The sequence below is a fragment of the Xiphias gladius genome, chromosome 1, assembly GCF_016859285.1.
Source record: "Xiphias gladius isolate SHS-SW01 ecotype Sanya breed wild chromosome 1, ASM1685928v1, whole genome shotgun sequence".
NCBI lineage: Eukaryota > Metazoa > Chordata > Actinopteri > Istiophoriformes > Xiphiidae > Xiphias > Xiphias gladius.
In genome coordinates this window covers 30,471,629-30,492,593 of record NC_053400.1, presented here as the reverse complement: position 1 = coordinate 30,492,593, position 20,965 = coordinate 30,471,629, and the positions used below count along the sequence as shown (strand labels likewise).

Below are 20,965 nucleotides of genomic sequence, written 5' to 3'. Positions count from 1 at the left end.
ACCTTTGTTTCCCTTCTTTTGTGGCGTGTATGTGCACCTTACTTGCTATCTGTATTCATGCCCGCCTTTTGAATGTGAGAAGCACGAACAGCCTTTACATTCCACCTTCTCTGTTGTCATGGCAGCCTCTCTCAGTCTGTACGGAGTATTTTAAAATACCCTGTTTTTTTTTAATATTTGAAAACATTCTTTTAACTGTCAGTGTGATTTAATACATTTCAAAAGCGGTGTCGTTCTCACCTTTTGTGATGTTCAGACTGGCAAAATGTAGCTCTACACGCAGACCTTTATGTGAGGTAAGAGAGCTTTGAAAATATTTGTTAAACCCAAAACATTAAGCAGGGTTACATTTGTCTTGATTTGCGGCGTTGTCAAACACGGAAGTTTGATTATTTCAAACATTTTCCTGAATGCAATTAAAAGACCCTCAAATAACGACTGACTGATTCGTCTCAGCTTTCAGAGACGGGCCATTATGTGACTCGCAGGTGCCACAACGTTCGCTATGTCTAACGCTGAATTTAACCTTATTCTGTTAAAAAAGAGGTAATTTTTTTGCAGTAAAATAGTACTTTTACAGACCACGTCAGTTTATCTAGATAAAACCTTACTCCAACTCCCCGAGATTGAAACGAAGACGGAAAAATAACCCTGTCTCAGCCAGGACATGCCTTAGCGTGGCTAGTTTAGATTAGGTCACATTCAGTACATTAACACCAGTAAGACATTCGTAGAAAGAGAGGTGGATTTTTTTGCTCTCAGACTGATCAGATTTAGGACACGTCGGACCCAACCTGGGTTGGCCTTCAGGTTTTTTGTGCAAACTGCAGGGTCAGTCAAAGACCACTAATGTCAGGTGTGTTTAAACCCTGGGCCGCTCGTATTGCAATGTGTGTAGAAAATGCAAATTCTGCTGTTCTCCATATGTAATGTTTTTTTTTTAACTTTATTAAACATCACATACACATGTTTTCTAATATTTTTTTATAATTCAAAGGGTGAAATGTGCTCAGAATTGTACGGACGTGCATGTGTCCAACATAACATTCACAAATGAATGGTTTGAAAAGATACTATAATTAACCTGTATAGTTTTAAAAAAAACAAACAAATCAAACAAACGCAGAGTATCTCAGCACTGAAACTGTTATGGTTTGCTTCTGTCCTGTCCTTCCAGAATGGCCTGATGGTGAAAGTCACAGAAACTTGTCCAGAGATCAACTGCACCGTTAGTGAACATATCTTACCAGATGGCAGATGCTGCAATGTTTGCAGAGGTATGTCCTCCCCCTGCCATTCATTTTCTGAGCACTAGACACAGCCAGTCTGCCGGATGCTGATTCAGGCTCTGCCTCTGCAATAACTGTTTTTCTCCCTTTCAACCCAGTGTGAATGCTTCTTTGCTGGGATACCTATCAGAGCAGATTGGCCTGTCTGCTGTAAGGCACCTGCTATGCCAATTTGCCTGAACCCTGCTGCTTTGGCAGGGAGGTACTACAGGGTAAATAGCCACCGGTAATTCAGTAAATACGTTGAATAAACAAACCGTAGGAGGCTGACAGCTATAGAGACATAATGAAAGAAACTCGGGGCAGGATCTGAGTGAAGGAAATTGCACTCTCGTTTAGGTAAGATAAGCACCATGCCTTAGATTCACCATATTCAGAGGAGAGGAAGATGAAAAGGGATGGAAAAGACAAGTTTAGAGTAGGGGAAGGGGATGGCGAAAAGAAAAGGTTATGAGCGTAAAGGAGAAGACGGCAAGGAGAGGAGGAGGGAGTGAGAAGGCAAAGAAATAAAGTCTTAGACCTGCTATGTTGAAAAGAAAAGGATAAGGAAGGAGCGAAGGGAGAGGGAATGCAAAGAGTATAAAGCACATGAGAGGAGAGGAGGAGAGGATAAGACTTTTGTTGGGAGAACAGTAAAGGAAAGGAGAAGGATAAAGAGAGGGCAGGAGAGGAAAGGATCATTTTTAAGGAAGAATAAAGCTTAGACTCACTGTGTTGAAAAAAGAAGAGAGGAAAGGAGAAGACGAGATGAAGGTGAGAGAGGGGAGAGGAAGAAAGGTATGGAGTATAAAGGAAAGGACACCAGAAAGAGAAGAGAAGAGTGGGCAAGCAAAGAGTTTAGACTGTAAGAACTAACAAAGATTAGAGTCACAGCTCCTCTTCCCTACAACTCTCTCTCTCTCTCTCTCTCTCTCTCTCTCTCTCTCTCTCTCTCTCTCTCTCTCTCTCTCTCGCTCTCTCTCTCTCTCTCTCTCTCTCTCTCTCTCTCTCTCTCTCTCCTCTCTCTCTTCCCTACAACTCTCTCTCTCGCTCTCTCTCTCTCTCTCTCTCCCTCTCTCTCCTCTCTCTCTCTCTCTCTCTCTCTCTCTCTCTCTCTCTCCCTCTCTCTCTCTCTCTCTCTCTCTCTCTCCCTCTCTCAAAGCCGCTCATTATTTCCAAATCATCTCCAGACCTCTTCTCTACTGTGCGACTCGGTACTTTGCCATCACTCAGAAATTTACTTATGCCTCGCTGTTCAGTCTTCTGAGTCATGCTGGCTTTGTTAAATTGGTAATTACACAATTGTCACAGTGATCGACTCCTCTGTTTCACTGAAGTAGATTTTTTTTTTTGTTATTCTACAATGAGGGACTGATTTCTACGTATTGCCAATCAAAACTCTGACTATGACAAATCACAAACACAACTGGGAGAATATTTTTGCGGTGTCTGCGTTTGGAGCAGGACTGTACTTTACCATAAGCACACTCACATGTGTTTTAACCCTTGTGCAGTCAGACCTTAAACATGTACACACCATTCTGTGGGCTGAGAGGAAGAATAAAGCCGATACAGCTCCTCAGTAATGGCTCCCAGACTCCCCGTCTCTTACGGCTTTTATGTGCAGCCAGTCTGTCACTCATTACAGGACATGATGGGCTACATCAGCACATACGTACTGAGCAGGAGACAAATGTCTCTCCCTGTCTGTCTGTCTACCTTTTTATCTGTCACACTGATTCTCAGTTCACCTGTCTGTCTGTCTGTCTGTCTGTCATGACACATTTCTGTGCACACGCAGGATCTCGGTCTAGCTTAGTTCAAATTTGAGAAAGATTGATGCCGTGGCATCCGGCTGGTGCTGGGGCAAAGTCCCTGTCCAGGACCACGGAGTCTCATGCTTTGATTCCCCGGTAGCGGTACCTGCTGGGTAACAAAAAAAAGTGCGTGAGTTTGAGACCAGAGTCTGGGGACTGAATCTTGAGTCACGTGTGTGCTTACGTCAAGGCAACCAAAAACACTGGGGTCAAGGTTAGGAAAAGATTATGGTTTTGGGTTCAATGTCAGTACACGCATTGTGTCTGTGCGCCAAGTCACTGCGGCCATTTGTCTGCACCAAGACCGTGGTCTTCCCCCAACCAACAGTGTGTGCCTAAACATAACTGGATAAATATTTAATAATTCTCGAGTTGCTAAAGATGGACTTTAAATAACAAGATTGGATATTTCCACTGAAAACAGATGTAATACATTGTCAGTGAACATTTTACTGATATGCTCTGTATCAACATTTTTGCTCCTTGCCTGATTAATTCATTAAAAACATTTCCTCATTTTTTTAAAATAAAAAAATATTTCAGGCGGCATTATATTTATTCCAAAACACATTTTCATTTGGTTAATTTCATTTCATTTGGTTGGTTTATCCATATGTCCACTATGTTCCCCACAATCATGATGTCTCCACATCGGAGCTAGACACACCACTTCCCATACCTCCTCGTAGCTTCAAGGCTCATGCAGAAGTAGTCTTTTTTATATACATTTATACACAATCTTTTTTATTTTTATATACATTTTTTTTTTGTGCCTTTTATTTTGAAATTTCTGTGTTGGAGGTACAGCATCATGCACGGGGCTGGCCGCGTGTGTGTCTAGTCCTCATTGGCTAACTGATAAAGAGTCAGCCATCTTGTGGTCTAAATAAAGGCAGGGCTGTCACCTGTCCTGTAAAACCCCACGATGAAGGTCCGGTGTTGAAATTTGTTGGCTGGCTAAAGTGAGGACTCTTGTAGTGAGTCAGTTAGTGTTGCAGCACCTTGTTTCTACACCACACCTTTAAAATCAGCACCTCGACACACGTTTACTTGAAACGTCAACACCAAATACCAGAGGAACACAATGGGGAATCTTTCACTCTGTTTGGCTGGATGGATGACATCCGCTGAGATGTTGATACATGAGCAACATGTTTTGTGTGTGAATGTGTTTTTTTTCTGTGTGTAATGTTTGTGTGTGCGTATGATTTCATGGGACACACCTTTATAATTCCACCAAACCTACTGCAAACGTAAACTTTATACATCAGACCTCTTGTCATCCACAGTATTGTGGGGTGACAGGAACAAGGCTACGCATTTGTGCATTTGTCTGCTTTTATCTGTGTAAAGTTATGTGTGTGTCTGCTTTTCAGTTTTTCATTGTCTTGAGTGAGCAAATGTTAAGACAAAAGTAAATCAAGGTCTCCCTTTGGTCCTGTCTTTCAGGTTATGACTTCTGCGCAGAGGGACTCATTTGTGGAGAAAACTCTGAGTGTAAAAACCGGAATACTAAAGCAGAGTGTGAATGCAAGAGCGGCTATGCTTCCATCCACGGGGACTCTACCTACTGTGAAGGTAGGACTGTACCTTAACCAGCTCAGTCGGACTCGGGGCTCATGCCACTGACTCATTATATCTGTAAGCCCAGGATATTAAAAGCAGTATGGGTGGCAGTGTGTCAGCGTTAGTTCATTCTTCTTTTCTTAGGATTGCGTAAATGCAGGCTCTGGACCAGAGACTTCTAATGAGCTCATATTAACAAACCGAGTGTACGAGGCGATGATGACCGGCTTGTTCTGCCAAAGCACTGTAGTCAGCTGTGAACCGGGGCCTGAACCTTGTTCATGGCACGGGGGGTTGCACAAAGCATGGGGATTTGTGAATTCTGAGAAAAGAGCAAGATCTGTGAAAGACTTGTGCGAAAATGTTACCAATGGTTAAGGTTGGTAAGAGGTCAGAGTAAGGTTCAGTTAAGGCAACTTAAATAGTTTTGTTGAAGGACTTTAGGACCATTGGTTAAAGGACCTTTGCATATTTAGTCCATTAATGATAATTAACGTTACTGCTGGTTATTTTACAAACAATACCTCAGAGTTTAATATTGATTTTCTACCTCCTGTCAGCCATTTGTTTCATTTAATACCAGTGTGAATATAAAAATTTACACACTCGTCAAAGTTACAATATCAGCTAATGGTAATGCAGTGATGAGCTTTGCCGTAGTGTGATCAGTGAAGCTTGACATAAAGTTCTAGGTCTTGGTCCCTTGAAAGCTGAATGCACTTATTTTAAGCTGCTCCTAAAAAAAAAAAAAAAAAAAAAAAAAAAGGCTGCCAAATAAAAATAATGTGATATAATCGAGAGTTCAGAGGCAGATGCTGAAAAGAATCCCATTCAAGAGCTTTTTTGTTGGAAAGTAAAACATAGAAGAAAAATAATATGCAAATGTGGACCAGAAAAATGGTTTTTTTTTTGCATTAGAAAGAACCCAACTTGCAGCAGAAAAGCTTTTGTTGTATTTGGGAATTGAATCCTGGTCTGTAGAGTGGTCTTCACTTTTCCTGGAAAGCCTATAATCTGAACTTTGAGACATAAAATCTGATCAGGATCCCAGCCTCCTTGGAAAAACTCAGTCACTACTAACAGTCTCACTGAGCTTCTGGTGTGCTGATTGTTGGACTTGACAGAGTAAAAGCCCCAGTCAGTGTGTGCTTGAGAACCGGAGTAATTGTGATAGAGTTAATGGCCTTACTTGATTAAGAGGCTTGGGAGCGGCAGACGGCGGATTGAAGGATTTGCTTGATGCTCGGTGCAGTTGTCTTTGGGTCGCAGCCACAGCAGACTGAATACACCAAACACACTGAAGGCTTGGTTAGCCACAAGCCCTCTGGTCTGTTGCTTCTGTTTGATCTGCATGGTAAAGAGGTTTACCCAGAGCTCCACTCCAATCCACAACAGTCCCACACCATATGAGTTAGGGCTGGGAAACGCTGGTTGTTAGATCAACTTTTTAAATTGTGGAGCCACGGCTCTATTGGCTATAGTGGCATTATCCGTGTTTGGGGTTGCTCCCTTAAGGCAGCTCAAACTTCTTTTGTAAAAGGATTAGCTGGAACCCTGCTGTACAGTATGGTGATATTTGACATGGCTTCACTCTCACCTCCAACTTAAATTGGCTTAGGATAACATGTCTCCCACAGCAGACTGGGGTGATCACGTCTTTGTATGTTGTCATTTGAGTTATAAACAAAGCCCAGCAGTCTGACGGCTGTTGGTATCCCAACAGATGTTTTCCAGAGCAAATTCATTTCGTCCTGTTGTATTTTGTAAACAGGAGATTGAGTCTGGCCTTGTCTCTAAGATTTCATTAAACATGACCATTATATCCTCATAAATGTTTTAATGTGCAGCTGAATGATTGAATGTGAGATTATTTACTTTGAAATCAGAGGTCTGTTTGAGGAGCTACCTGAGGATTTGAAAGAGCCCAGCCTGGGCCTTCTGTCTTGAGTTCAGTCACCTCATGTTGCCATAATTATTCTCTCCCCCTCTTTCAGCTGTATACCTAATTGCAATGGGGTTTTTTTGTTGAGATATTTGCCTCCGTGTGTCCAAATTTTGGATAAGTAACGTAGGAAGTATCTCATCTGTTGTGAGATGTTACATCGATCTTTTTTTCTCCATGTAAGCATAAGTAAGACTTTTGTCCACCCTTGATAGTTTATTTCTGGAGTGTTTTTTTTTACTTGAAAAATCACAGATATCTTAACCTTGGATTAATATATGATTTTTCTAAACCCTAGGCTAATTTTGCTCGGTTTCTACTGTCTTTGTTTACAAATGTATTGCATAGTCACTACATTTGGCATCTTCTTGCATGGAGGATTTCTGAATGGATTTGAACATTTATCCACAACTGAAGGGAGAGAGAGAGAGAGAGAGTTCACTGAGAAGAGTAAGTTGAGTTGATTCCAGCAGTATGTGCACAATGTGTGTGTGTGCTCCTATTTGACTGATTTATGACACTGAGAAGAAGGGGTTCGATTTTTGATGAAAAACGCTTTTCTTGTGCGCTAGAAGTCAATGAATCTGCAGCATATTGTCTGTCTGCTGCAGCATGTATGACAGAGGAGTGATTTCAATACCCAGCAAGAGAATGTGGTGAATGTGTTAATATTCAAAGCCATCTGCCTAATCTCAGAGAAACCAGCAAGCGCATGCATATGCAGAATATGCACACGTGTGGAAACACAAACACGGGCAGACACTAATGATGTTTTTTGCCTCGCTAGCCTGCCCACCAACGCCTGTGTGTTTATTTTCTCCATTAAAGATGTATTACTGCATATAGGCTGACATCTTTCTAGATTTAAGAGATGAGTCCAGTTGGAGGCATCGCTCTGCATACTGGATGTTCAGACAGCTGCTCCTCCTCTCTCGTGCTTGGGAAACACTTTCTTATCCTGGAAGAAGCCTGGGAGAAAGCAGTGATTGAGGTTGTTTGGTCTTGTCAACACTCTACAACTCAAAGGCTCCAACAAAGATAACTGCTGGCTTGCTGGCTCTGCCTCAGCGACAGCATGGAAACATGAAGCACAGTAGGCAAGGCACCAGTCCTTCTGGACTCTGAAATGGCTGTTTGCACCAAAGGTCATGTTCTCCCCACAGTTACCTGAAAGACCTTTAGATTTGCGTCGCCTTCTTTCATATCCATTGGACTCTAGGAACATGATGAATACATTAGACAGAATATACACAGAATAAATATTATAAGAGGCATGTTACTGCAGTGTTGGTGACTGCCGTGTTTTATCTTCAGCTCAAGTATCCCACTTTCTAACCTCAGTTGCTCAAAGCTGTTTCTCTCACTTCCCTGAAAAGTTGTGACTTCATGGATACGACTTCACTGTACTGTAATATATCAGTTTATATATACTGTTTATATAGGAAACGATAAATGTACATTTTACCTTTTGTGAGAGATGTATCTTAATCCGCAGTTAATCGTGCACGATTCAGAGGGAACGCCATGCTGCGAAACGAGATGTCTCGTGTGAGTGATAATACACAACAAGATACCCTGCTGCGAAAATAAACAAATAAAATAATATAGAACAAGGTGGAGGTGAGATGGAGTGGCATTTCCTCAACGGAGTCTGTTATGTTTTATATCAGGACATCTCAGAGTTATCTTATACCTTGGCCCCTTAACACCTAAAATGAAAATAGACTGCATATACGTCTTCATCCATATTTAAAGGCTTTTTTTGTAAGCAGGTGAACTTGTTTAGGTTAGGCTTGTCTCACCAGTGATCTATAACTGGTAAAGTAGCTGGAAGCATCAGCACTGTTGGCATGGTTACCTGCAGTTCTGCTATACACTCAAATGCTGGTTGAGAACACTGGTTAAATGGCTATCCGCCACTACAGTAGGTTTAAGATATTCTGATATATGATTATATTTTAGCCAATAAGAAACAAGTAGTTGCCATGGTAAAAATGATCATATTGTTCACTAAGGTAAACAAATAAAAAACTGAAGGGACATCTGAACTGATTTCATTGTGGTGTAATGTTTTGTCATGGGCCAAGTGTTTTGTTACAGATCACTGAGACTTCCCACTACCTACTTATAGCATATATGTATCTGAGCCCATCTACAGTATTAGTATGTCATGAAACAGAACTATCAGTAGCTTGGGATAAAAGATGAGGCGGCACCACGGTGAACGCTGTGGCACCAGTGTAGCACCAAGTACTAATTACCATTGATTTTAAAAAAGCACTGACTACATCTCAGGGGTTGCGTTCTCCTTCCAGGTCAGTGTCACACCACCTGACCCGGAAAGAGGTCACAGCCCAAAAAAATGTCCTGAACTGTTGAAGCACCGTGGGTTTGAACCCACTCACAATGAAGCTCCAAATGAAGTGCTAGACTTGCTGATGTTGAAAATAGTTGCATCAGCCAAGGACAAACAACATAATTCCCTGTTTCCTAGCTGAGTGCTGCAGGGACCCTCCTCCCAATTGGCCGGTTGTTACAACAGAGGCTGCTCTGTTATCTTTTCCCGTGGTGGGTGAAATCCCAGCATGGGTGTAATGTTGAACCAAAGTGCAACCAAAATAGTGCATATCATTCTTTCATTGCATTTGTTCTCATCTTTATATTGACCTTTTTCTGCAATATAACCAAATGCCCTCCCGCTCTGCAGGAAGCTTTTTTTTTTTTTTTTTTGCCTCTTCTGTGCACCTCCGTCCTCCTCCATGTTTCATATTAAAGGCTCCATCACGGTGGCACGTCCTTGGAAATGTTTATGGGTGAGCACATTAGGGAAGAGTCAGAGCAGTTAGTAAGACCCTCGAGTGGATTCAAGTATTTTCATGTATGCAGAGTTGAAGCCCATTTCCAATGGAATAGCCTCAGGAGGTTGTTGTAGAGAATTCTCCTGCTGTTAAGAACCCTCACTGGTCACTCTACCAACATTAATGGCAGCATTAGATCCTGTTGTGCCCTGTAACTCTTCAGCAGCTGTTATGTGGAATTGATACACTCACTCACTCTTGTTTTAGTTATAAAGCTGGAATTTGTTTTACCACTACACCAGCTGTGTATTTTGTTTGGAGTACAATTGCTAAGTTTAATTTGGGCCCAATTAACATGCATTCAATCAAATTTACGTTATGGCTCCCCATTTACGTCACGTTTCTGTCAATCACCAGCTAGGGCTGCATTCTTCTGCACTTTTATTTGGCCCACCAACCGTTTTTTTTTTTTTTTTCTGCTACGGGTAATAAGATTAGAGCCCAGTGTGAGGCCGACACATCAAAACCTAACTGGGCTATTTCTGTTTGTTCAGCTCGCTTTCATTTAGCTCCGGAGCAGCTGAACTCCCTGGGTTCAGGGACTGACTCTGATGTGTCCCCTTAGCTAACAGGCTCTGGGGAGGCACTTTATGGAGTCCCTGATATCCAGTCAATCTCCGCTGACACCACAGCAGATTTCAGCTCTGCTCCTCTTCTTTGCTCCCTCTCTGTTTGGCTTCTACCACTCCCTGATAAAATTCCATGACTTCGGTGCTAATAGCATCACAGTTATTGCAACTGGAGCCTTTTGAACACACTTCAGACATTGTGGTTGACGCACTGGTAAATTCTGGGTGGTGCATGAGGCAATCAGTCAGTCAAAGTCTTAAAATAAAAATAAAAATAATTAAAAAAAATAAAAAAAATTCTCGATAAAATCACTTCAGAGCCAACTATCAGTGCTACCAATGGATGCAGCCACATCAATCCGCATCCATGCAGTGTTTTACATAAATTCGATAGAGTGGGTATTGGTTTTAATTGCTGCAATCAATGTTTTGTCCGTTGTGCACTTGCTGGTCACAAAAGGCAGACAAGAAAGTGCAAAAATCCCAAACTGAATGCATACAAGTTGTACTACCCTTCACAAAAAAGAAAAAAAAAATTGCAGAACAGTAGCAGATTTCTCTCAGAAATCAAACAAAAAAGTCACATGATAAGATTTCTTTGAACAAGTTCGTAAAATCAAGTGTCACTTTTCACAATACTAGTGCAGCAATATGTCTTAAGCCCAACTTGATTTACAATCTAAATGTAAGATTTTTGCAGTGTTGATTTTATCTTGCCCATATTAAGATTTGTCTGATCCTTAAATAAGCAGTTTACAGTATATAGTTTGCAAGGCAAACCCGATGCAGCCTGTGTCGAAACATCTTGTTGCACTTGTGATTTGAATAATAAGAACTTATGAAGACTTTTGGCACAGGCCTCTGTGTGCGATGATTCACTGATGTTTTTACTGCTGTATGAGTCTTGTTTTTGTTAACCCCTCGAAAGAAATCCCTTTGAATCTACAGTATTTGAAAAACAAAAAGATTGAACATCTTACTAAGAAAAACAAATACCAGTTACTTTGAAACCCTTTTAACATCCTAATTCGTATTGTGCTTGATAAGATTTCATATCTAGGATAAGAAAATATAAGATTTCACCGTCAACTTGTAGATCTTTTGCTCACAATTTGAACACCATGAGATTTGTGTACCTCCACCACAGTAAAATGAAGGTGAATGGACTTTTGTTTGGGATACTGAAAAGCATTGAAGGCTTGTATTTGAAAAGTTCAACAGAAAAATATTTCCAGACACGGTGTCGTGGTCTCTTGATCATACACAGACATCACCGTGGACCTTTTTGACAGGGTTCGTTTCCTCAGTAAAAAAAAAAAGTGAAAACAGTTCATAGCTGAGTCTAGTACTCATTTTTTCAAACCTGTGGGCCCCACAGCTTAAATTCATCTCACCTCCTTTGTATTAGGATGGTGGCAGGCTTCGGTAGCTGTTTCACCAGGTGCTACCGATGCGAGCGCGTCCTGATGTCGTGAGCCCTGTTTGCTGAGATGGCCACAGCCGATGGCATTGTGTCCGTATCCCATATCCCCTGGGACTGATGATTTAGGAAGTCATTTGTGCAGCGTTTTACCCGTCGTGCCTCTCCACGTTGCTGAGACCTATAGATTTGCTGTTATCGCATGTTTGCAAATGAACTAAGACGAGCGGGGCATTTGGCTTCTGGGTGTGAAAGACGGATACACTGAGTGACACACCTACATGGGCCGGGAGATTTATGGTGGTTGGAGGCTGCAGATAAAACGCAGAAAAACAGACGGATCCCTGGGAGTGCAAACCTGCAGGAATCATATCCACAGAGGTTGGAAATGAGCCAATCAAGGGCAGCACATGCCTGCAGAGCTTGCTCAGTAGGGATGAAGGTGTGTGTAATTGCAAGTGTGTTTGTGTGTGTGTTACCCGTCCTGGGTTTTTCTGATAAGCTCAAGAAAACATGATGTGTCTCCACCCGGAGTGCAGCACCTGCCCTTATGCTACAGCTAATCCGCTAAAACTGACAGCTCCTACCTACCTTAGGTACCTCCTACATTAACCACTGAGTCTGGTCACACATAACAACACCAAGAGCCAGAGAAACATGGAAATACACATGTATTTCAAGGTACATGGTACATGTACAAGGTTTTACTAATTCTATATCACTGACCACTTCAGTGTCAGGTCAGTGCTATTAATGGCCTAATGCTGAGAGGCCTAATGCAAAAGAAAGTGACTTATTGATTGGGAGCAGTTTAGATAATCCCCATTTGTCCTTATTCAGTCTGCAATGATGGGAGCACTGGTGTGAGTCTGTCTCTCGTGGCACTGGTTTGTGCTGCTGCCCGAATTGGCCCTCGCTCAGTGGCATTAGAGCAATTGGCCGTGTTTGTACTTCTGTGAATCAATCCAGGTACTCTGTGGGAACTCTGCCCCCGACGTGTTAGAAACAGAGATGTAATGACGGAGAACGCCTGAGCAACAGTGTCTGCTCCTCCTCAGTTCTGAACAGTGTAGAAAGAGGGGGGGTCGAGTCGGGGTTAGCAGCTGGGACCTAAGGCTACAGCTAGCAGCCGCTTGGCGTCAGTTAGCACGAAGACTGGACACGGGGGAAAAGTTCTACCCTGGCTGTGTCAAATGGCAACAAAATATGCAAATTTGATTTGATTTTTAACCTTTATTTGTAACTTTTATTCCGGTCAGTCGCCAGGCAACCAACGAATACTCCGGGAAGTTACTTCTAACCAAAAATTGTTTTTGTTTTTGTTTTTAAGACTTAATCTTTTTTTTTTTTTTTTTGTTTTTAAAACAAATTAGTTGCAGCATGTTCATTTGTGCTTTAGAGGTGCTGGCAGGCACATTTTACCATTTGACAGAGGTAGGCAAACAGTTTCCGCCTGTTTCCGGTTTTAAGCTCACTGGCTTCTGGCCATTTAAAGTACAGAAATGAGTGTGGCATCAATCTTCTTATTTAACTGTCTGCCAGGAAGTTAATAAGTGTATTTCCCAAAATTTTGCGCTGTTCCTTTAAACTTTCAACTTCAACTTTGACTTACTCCACTTAGCAACGTAGCGATGCCACTATTAAACGTTAACTTTTCGAGTATGTTACCAATGGCCAAAATTACAAAAATAAGATCCTAGTTAAAATAAAATGGAACATCATCACAGAAAACCATCTTGCCTACGAATAAAAAAAGTAAACAGACCGACGGGTAAAAAATAACAACAGAACCCTCTTTTCACTGTTCAGACAGAGATAATGAAAGGACAGCAGTGGAAAGAGAGGCAGTGCTGCTAGCCAAGCTCTGTCCATGGTGCTAAAAGTCTAGAGTGTGAGGATAGCTTCTCTGTGGGCAGCGGGTGGATTGACTCGGCCCGCTGTGTAACACTGGCAGAGGTCTGCTGGAGTCACAGTGGGTGAGCACTCTGGTAAAAGGTCAGTGAAAGACCTGTAATGAATTACAGTCATTTTGCTGAGCGACAGTGTACTTTGTGTGTGTGTGTGTGTGTGTGATTGTTTGTGTATACTGCTGCTCTGCTGCTCCTCTGAGTCCCCCCCCCCCTCCCTCCCTGTCCCACTTCTCAAACTCTCTTCTGGGTGGCATCCATCTCTGCCATCTGCACTACACTGACTGCATGTGTTCCAACGCTGCCAACGCTGTCCTTGGCATGGCTCTTTTCCCTTGCCTCAGTCCTCATACGGTTATTTATCCCTGCTTATTCCCGTTCAATTTCCTAACTATTTCTGAGCTGTAGGGGAATGGGGTGGTAATCCTCAAGCCAGAGGGCTTGTTGGCTTGCTGCTCTGCATGGTCTATGGGCTAAAGTGTTTAAATTTCCAGTGGAATTGAGCCTGAAAGCTCCCATGAAAGCCTGAAAAACTTACTTTCTCAAAGTACCCAGTGGGAGTGATTGCAGAAAACCTACAGGCCTCTTTTATTTCATTAACATGGTTCTGTGGTAGGACATTTTACTATTCCTTATTTTCATATTACCTAGATTGTGATAAATCATCAGATTGCCAAAGTGATTTTCAGTAACAGGTAATTACTCAGCTCTCAGACAAGGGAGGACAAAATAGTTTTTCTCTCTATCACATAATAAAGCAGGTTATCGTCCTAATCTGTTATTTATTCATTTATTTTTATCTTGCTGTTGAGAAAAAGTCTTTGTTAATTAAGGCAAAGATCATATCGCTGTAATCTTTTCTTAGAGGAGCTACGTTTCAATAAAACGCAAGATTGTCTGAGCCCTCATCTTTACAAAAACAAACTGTATAAACTCATCTCACAGTTACAGACGTGCTCGTATTTTAAAAAGGACTTAGGGCTTTGACTTTTCAATTGTGCTCTCAGATGCATGGACACACTCTAAACAAGACACTAACGCTCTAATTAGTTGTAAACTCTAGCTGCAGTTGCAGTTTGCGGCTGGATGAGAGAAATGGCTGGTTTCCAAGGACTTACATGACTGCGACCCGACTGACTGGTCCTCCAAATCCTTCCTCAGTGTGACAGTCTAGCCTCACCAAGACCTAAACTTGAGGGTCCCAACCCATAACGGTGTTTTGTGAGTTGGGATCCTCAACAACTCACAAAGATGAGAATTTCAGTTTACCGCCAGGAAGCTGTGCTTGAATTTAAAGAGTTCAAAGTATGAGTTATGATATCTCACTTGGGAGTGTACCAGCTTACTCGTAAAAATACAAATTTAAATAACCTAAGATTAATAGGTGGTTATAGTGAATAACAACATATCCGGAATGCTAACAAGAACAAAGTGTGTGCCTGATTTCCATTATGTAAACTTTGCAGTGGCTTTTATATTGATCCAGTTTATGTGATATATTAACCAGTGACATATTGCTACCTGAACGCAAACACGGGTTGAAATTACTTTGGTTGCCTGATATATTTCCTGACTTTCTGAGTTGACAAAGTGCTTGAAAAAAAAAAACCCATTGAGAAATGTGACTGGTGTGCAGTTGATGTTTGGGATACTGAAAGATCACTTGAGGTCATGTCGTGAGTCTTTTGGCTGAAAGGTGAAGCTATGGCTGCGGTCAAGTCTGCATGCAGGCAGACGCTCCTCCTCAGTCTTCCATTCAGTTAACCCCAATCCATTAATTACAGCAGAGACCGCGGGGACTAATGATCATGTTCCACAGGGTGGTAATGACACAATTATGACTGCGAGGACATCAGTCATCTCCACTTAGCTCAGACATTGTCCTTGGCCTTTTACACACACACACACACACACACACACACACACACACACACACACACACACACACACACACACACACAGACTAGTGAATAAGACAAACTCAGATGACTGACTGTCATTGGACGAAATTACTGTCTTGCACAAAGTTACTGACCTGGCAAGGCTTTTTGAAAGACAAGATTAGTTTCCAATCCAATTTAGAGTGAATGCAATGGCTGTGAGAGAAAGAAGGTATCACTACTGTAAACTACAAAATGTTTCTGTTCTGCCCAAGTATACAGTATATCAACCGATGAATGGATATTTTGGCTCAGTTGTCCCTTTTTTGATGAAATGAGATAGTTTGTATGCCAAGACTCTGAATTTATCCTGAAGTTTAGCTTTCTCCGGGGATTGATTTCGGCTGTCAGAGTTCATGTCAAGGATTTTTCCTTGGAGTGGTGATTTTCTGCTTGGCTCCACAAAGCACGACAGCTCAGAGTGGTTTATGACCAAAACGTTCTGCCAGGCCACCGTACATTCGCACCATATTTAACCACTGGCAATTAAACCCGCCAACAACCTTTTGTCGTATCTGTCACAGCAGTAATTTAATGCTCCAGTGCGACCAAGATGAGCTGTGACTTTATAAGGAAGTAGGGATGATGCCACACTCACATCATGCGTATAAATAAAATACATGCACAGGAGTGAAGGTCAGTTGATCTAACTGAATGTTATCGCAGTGAGTGTCGAGTGTTTTCCTTTGAAAAATGTTTCACTCTTGAAAAACACACTGCAGATTCTTTCCTCATATGTATCATTTAGAGAAGAAAAGAATTCGTCATGCCACCCCTCCATGCAAAAACATTCCCCCAATATAATGGTCTTTTAGCTTTAATATCTCAATAATGAAACGTTTATTCTAAAAATCACTATTAAAACACACATCACAAAAACTGAGGCTGTAATTTCTTGTGAAATTACTTTCTTCTTGCATTTTCAGGAAGAAGTCAGGGCCCTTTTAATGGCTCTTTTGGGATCTGAGATTTTTATGAAGCCAGGATCCTGCAGCTGTAAGAGAGAGTGCAGCTTTGACACATTTCTGCATTAAATTTCAATGGCATTTCGGGAATGTCGTCATGGAAATGCTGAAGAAACAATACTTTAATGTCACTGAGATGACAGAGAAATTTTCCAACCAAACCTAGGCCGGTTTTACTTTGATGTTTAGATGTCTTTTGGTATAAATCACCAAATCCTCAAGATAATGCTTCTTTGTGTACACTGAACTGTATAAGATGTAGATGAACGTTGCTAATTTGTAAGGCAAGCGGAAACCCTACTTTTGCAGAACTAAATGGTCAAAAGGCTGATATCCTTCAGTCTTTCTGTCCCCTGTCTGTCTCCATCTTCTGGATAATGTGTCCTCTTCTGTCAGCAGCTGAAGTGAATATGGGTCCAAGTGCGTTTGTGTGCTTTTGCTTGCCTGTTGTAAGTGCTTCATGTTCTTGTTCCCCTTGCAGCATTCTTGTATTATTCTCATCGTTGACATTGTATAGGTATACAGCTATATGTATCCAGCTTCAAAAGCCTGGCATGTTTTCGTGTCAACAGCACAGAGTGCAAGAAGTTACGAATACAACTTCCAACTCAACTGTGCCTGGCTTCAGAGGGGTTTTCAAAAGTCTCATAGCAACAGCAGGAGCCTCATCTAGTGCTTCCCCCAAAAATATCTGCCAAGCGCTCCCAGCTATAATACAGATGCTCAAAGTACAAAGGGCTTCAGCTTTCTGCACCTGTTGCCCAAAGCACATCAATTGTGGCTGTCTTTGAGGAGTGTATTTTAGCCCGGGTGCAGCAGTTCAGGCTGCCAGCGTGGTGAGGAAGAGCTCATCGATCTATTCAAGGTTTACATCGATCAAAGCTCTGCGAGATGCACTCTTATCATTTACTGTATAATTCAGGGAAATCTGGGTTTCCCTCATTGCATAGCATGAGTCTTGGCCTCTAATGGAGTCCAGAAGAAGCAGGTATATGCAAGTGGAGAACCATCTGCTATTTGGTAGTTCAAAGGAAAATTGGCCGTCTTTGTATTCACGTGTTACGCTTTAGGGGTAAAAGCATCTCTTGAATCAAGGGAGAGCTCTTTGTTTTTGTGATTGTGTGTGTGTATACGAGTGTATGAGAACTGCTGTCTGATAAGGCATGGCCTTAGTCGTATTAATGGCTTACTACTGCTCTAAATAGCATTATTGGAGGCCGGCCTCCTCCTCCTTTACAAATCATGTTAGAAATCCCATCATGCTTTAACGTTTAACATTTTGCAGGCGGTGATGATGTATTAGACTGTATTTAGCTGATAACCTTGGACTCTTAATATTGGAATGACTTTGTTTTCCACCTGTGTTCATGCATTTGTGCAATATCTGGTGGCCTAGTGAGAAATATCACTATCGTCATATACGCCCACTAGCCCTTCTTATATTTACCACCAGGGGGCTAATTAATGAATAGACTCATCATCTAGCCTTCAGCTTGTTTTTCCAATAAATCCAAAATGACAGAACATGGTGTAAATAGAGAGGTTAAGGATGTAATGGCAAGTGTTGAGCTTACTGTGTGAATGTTGTCAGTGGAAGGTTGTCCCAAGTGAAGAAGCACAAACCTGTGTCTTCTGTTTATCTACACAATTCCTCCCAAAAGGCTTTAAACATTCATTTCTTTAGCTGGCAGATGGCGGAACTGAAAGGTTGAGTGCTAATAAAGAGCAGCTGGTGGATTTTGGGTTGACCTTCATGTGATGAACGTCCTGCAGTGAGGGGAGAGGAACTCCCAATGACAAGTGTGTAACTCCTCTGATGGATGATGAGCACACCTAAGAACTGCACAGACCCGCACAACACGCGCACTGGCGTTGCTCATTTTCTGTATTATTTCAATGACATTGCAAAATACGTATACATATTTTTGTACTTATGCCAAATGTCTTCTTCAAGCAAAAGTTGGCTCCACACCCACACAGTTATGCACATTCACCAATGGAAGTTGCGCAGTACATTACATTAATTCTTTTGGCAGACACTTGCTGGATACACTTCCTGTGAACACTTTTGGGTTCAGTCCAGTTTTGCCATACTGTATTTCCAATAGTTTAGATTTAGTGACTCATGGACGCCCCCTCTCAGTAGGTAAATACCACCGGTAGCTGTGACTTTGCCAGTTAATGAGACACATTTCCCAGGTATGCTGTTTATCTTTGTGACCCACACAAATGTAGCAAATCCATATCGTTATGCCCCCCCGTACGACAATGCTGGTGTTATGACTTGCTGAAATGCTACGACGAAGCATAACCAGTGGATATAATGCATTTTACAGTGCTAAATTGGCCATATCCCATATTGCCTTTCTGTCTTCAAAAATCCCTACCTCTTAGTACTTACTCACTTGATATGTCCTTTCTGTCTCGTGGTCCTACTCAAGCTCTTTTTCAAACTTCCTTTACCTGCAAGCTTGGTGGAGCACGGAACTGAGTATCCAGGTGCTTTCTCTCGAAGACTTCGCCTTGATCTACTTTGGCTTGGTTTGTACCTCATTTGTGCTTCGCTTTGGACATAGGCGTCTACCAAATTGATAAATGTTAATGCAAACATAAGGTGAAATGCACTCAGAAAACAAGCTAGCTAGCCATTGTGCTATCATAACTTGTTGGTCTTTTTCAGTGTGCTAGGTCTGAGCTGACCGCGTCGAGCGAACTGCAAGACTGACCAGTGCATGTATTCTGTTCAGTGTTTTCGTAAGTAAAAGTTTTCATGCTAAAGCAAACCATGAGGTAATTAGGTTTTAACCCAAAGAACCTCAATTACATTGGCATTAGGCAGCACGACTAAATATCTGATAAAAAAAAAAAAAAAGCCAATATTGGCATGGAGCTAAATTGCTGTAACCTTAATCAGGACCTCTCCAACATGCGCAGTAACAAGCCGACGTTGCGACTGAGTGTCAGTGTGGCTGCGTGCGGCGGAGGTGAGCGGACGCGCGGACAGATGAGTGACTTGATAATTGAGCCACTGGTTATTCACATGTTAGATCATTTAATGAGTTGGACAGCAGAGAAGGTATCCTCTGCTTGGGAGCTGTTGAATTCATTAAGAGCTGTAATGGTGTGTAATGATGTGACAAAGCTTTAGCCTGTCAGAGTGCAGCAGCAGGGTGTTGACACGCAGCACGATTACCATAATGACAGGGCACATAGCATTGTTAGGGCATATGCTGTCCGTCTGATTGGCCGAGCTTTGGGGTCAGTGATCAGGTTGACACAATGAATAATGTGTTGAGAGGTTTGTGCCACTCGTTGCTCCTGATGAAAAATGTTGCCACACAAGTTTGATAATCTACTTCACTGCTTAACTTGAAATGTCGTAACTTATATGTTACGTTTTGCAGAAAGTACAACGCTGTAAATTGTTTAATTCTAAAATTATTCTATCCGTCCATAAATTTTCTGTACCTTTTTTTTCAGCATTTCAAGGTTATAGGGGGATTAAGCCAGCACCCACTGGGAAAAGTGCCAGCTGCACCTTGAAAAAGTCAATAATTTAGTACAGGGACCTGTTGACCCCAGGAACTTTTTCAGGAATGCAGGAACATTTAGGGACTCAGGAACTTTACCACAGTTTTGTCCAGAGTAAACAGGGAATAACTTGTCCGTGGGCCATAGCTCCTGCTCCACCAAAATGTCCCAAAAATGCTTTATTTGTAGCGTTAATATACTCCAGGAACTCTTGGGGCTGAATTTGCCGTAGGGAGTGTCACTAATTGGCGAAGCATAAACCTTATAACTGCTCCAACATATGAACAGCTTTCATTAAGACTGGTTGGACAGAGCACTGGTTAGTATCAATAGTAGGACTAGAGATTAAAATTTCGCGGGCAGGTTTCTGGCCTTTTTAAGTCTCCTTATCCACCTTTGCATGTCTCCTTTTTAATATCCATTTAAACCACAAATGCAGAACAGTAAATTTTAATAAAACAACAACATGATGGACCTGTGTTGTTGTTGTTGTTGCATAAACAAACCCACTGCTTTTTGATCTGTTATCAGTCCTAAGTCGTGTCAAGTCCTTCTTCCTGTGAGGTGTCAGTGCCACCCATTTATTTTAATGAGGCACAATGGTCACACCTACACCCGCGTGGGTAAAATGACCTTACATCACTTTGCCTGGCTTTCAGATGTAAGTCATTCTTATGCAGTCATTCATTGTCTTTGCCTGCCTACTGTTATTCAGTAGGGTTGAGAGTTTGGAGCCTACCCCAGCATGCGCTAGGCAAAAGGAAGAGATCGAACTTTATGAACCATTAGCCTCTGGGCTTTCAGTGCCACCGCTGAAAATGTTCCATGATATGGAAACGTAAGCAAATAAGTCAAAATGCAGTGAAAAGATTGAATGAGCAATGTGATATTAACACAAAAAACATGGTCTGTTTTGTCTGTGGTCATTAAATTTTCTCAGAGACAGAGCTCACTCTACCTTGCTGAAAATTATTAATCTCCTGTGAAATGGAAACAAAAGTTTGCCTTCCTGGAGCTCCTGCTTTATGGACTGAGATATGAGATTCAGTGCAGCCACCTGCAGAATTGCTCCCAATATATAACGTTCAGAGGAAAACCAAATAATGTCTGTGGTTGTGATTGGCAGAAGTTTAAACACTCTTATCTGCAGACACAGGATATACAGTATAATCACAGAGGGAT

The 20,965-nt window shown here is 41.8% G+C and overlaps 1 protein-coding gene across 1 annotated transcript in view; it reads left to right on the top strand.

Annotated features, from left to right (window-relative positions):
* Positions 1-20,965, top strand: part of LOC120795795 (protein kinase C-binding protein NELL1-like) — a 240,812-nt gene that overhangs the window by 91,679 nt on the left and 128,168 nt on the right. The window contains exons 11-12 of the mRNA XM_040137971.1: positions 1,178-1,277; positions 4,535-4,663. Of these exons, the coding sequence (XP_039993905.1) occupies positions 1,178-1,277; positions 4,535-4,663 (229 nt within the window). The remainder of the gene's footprint in view (positions 1-1,177; positions 1,278-4,534; positions 4,664-20,965) is intronic.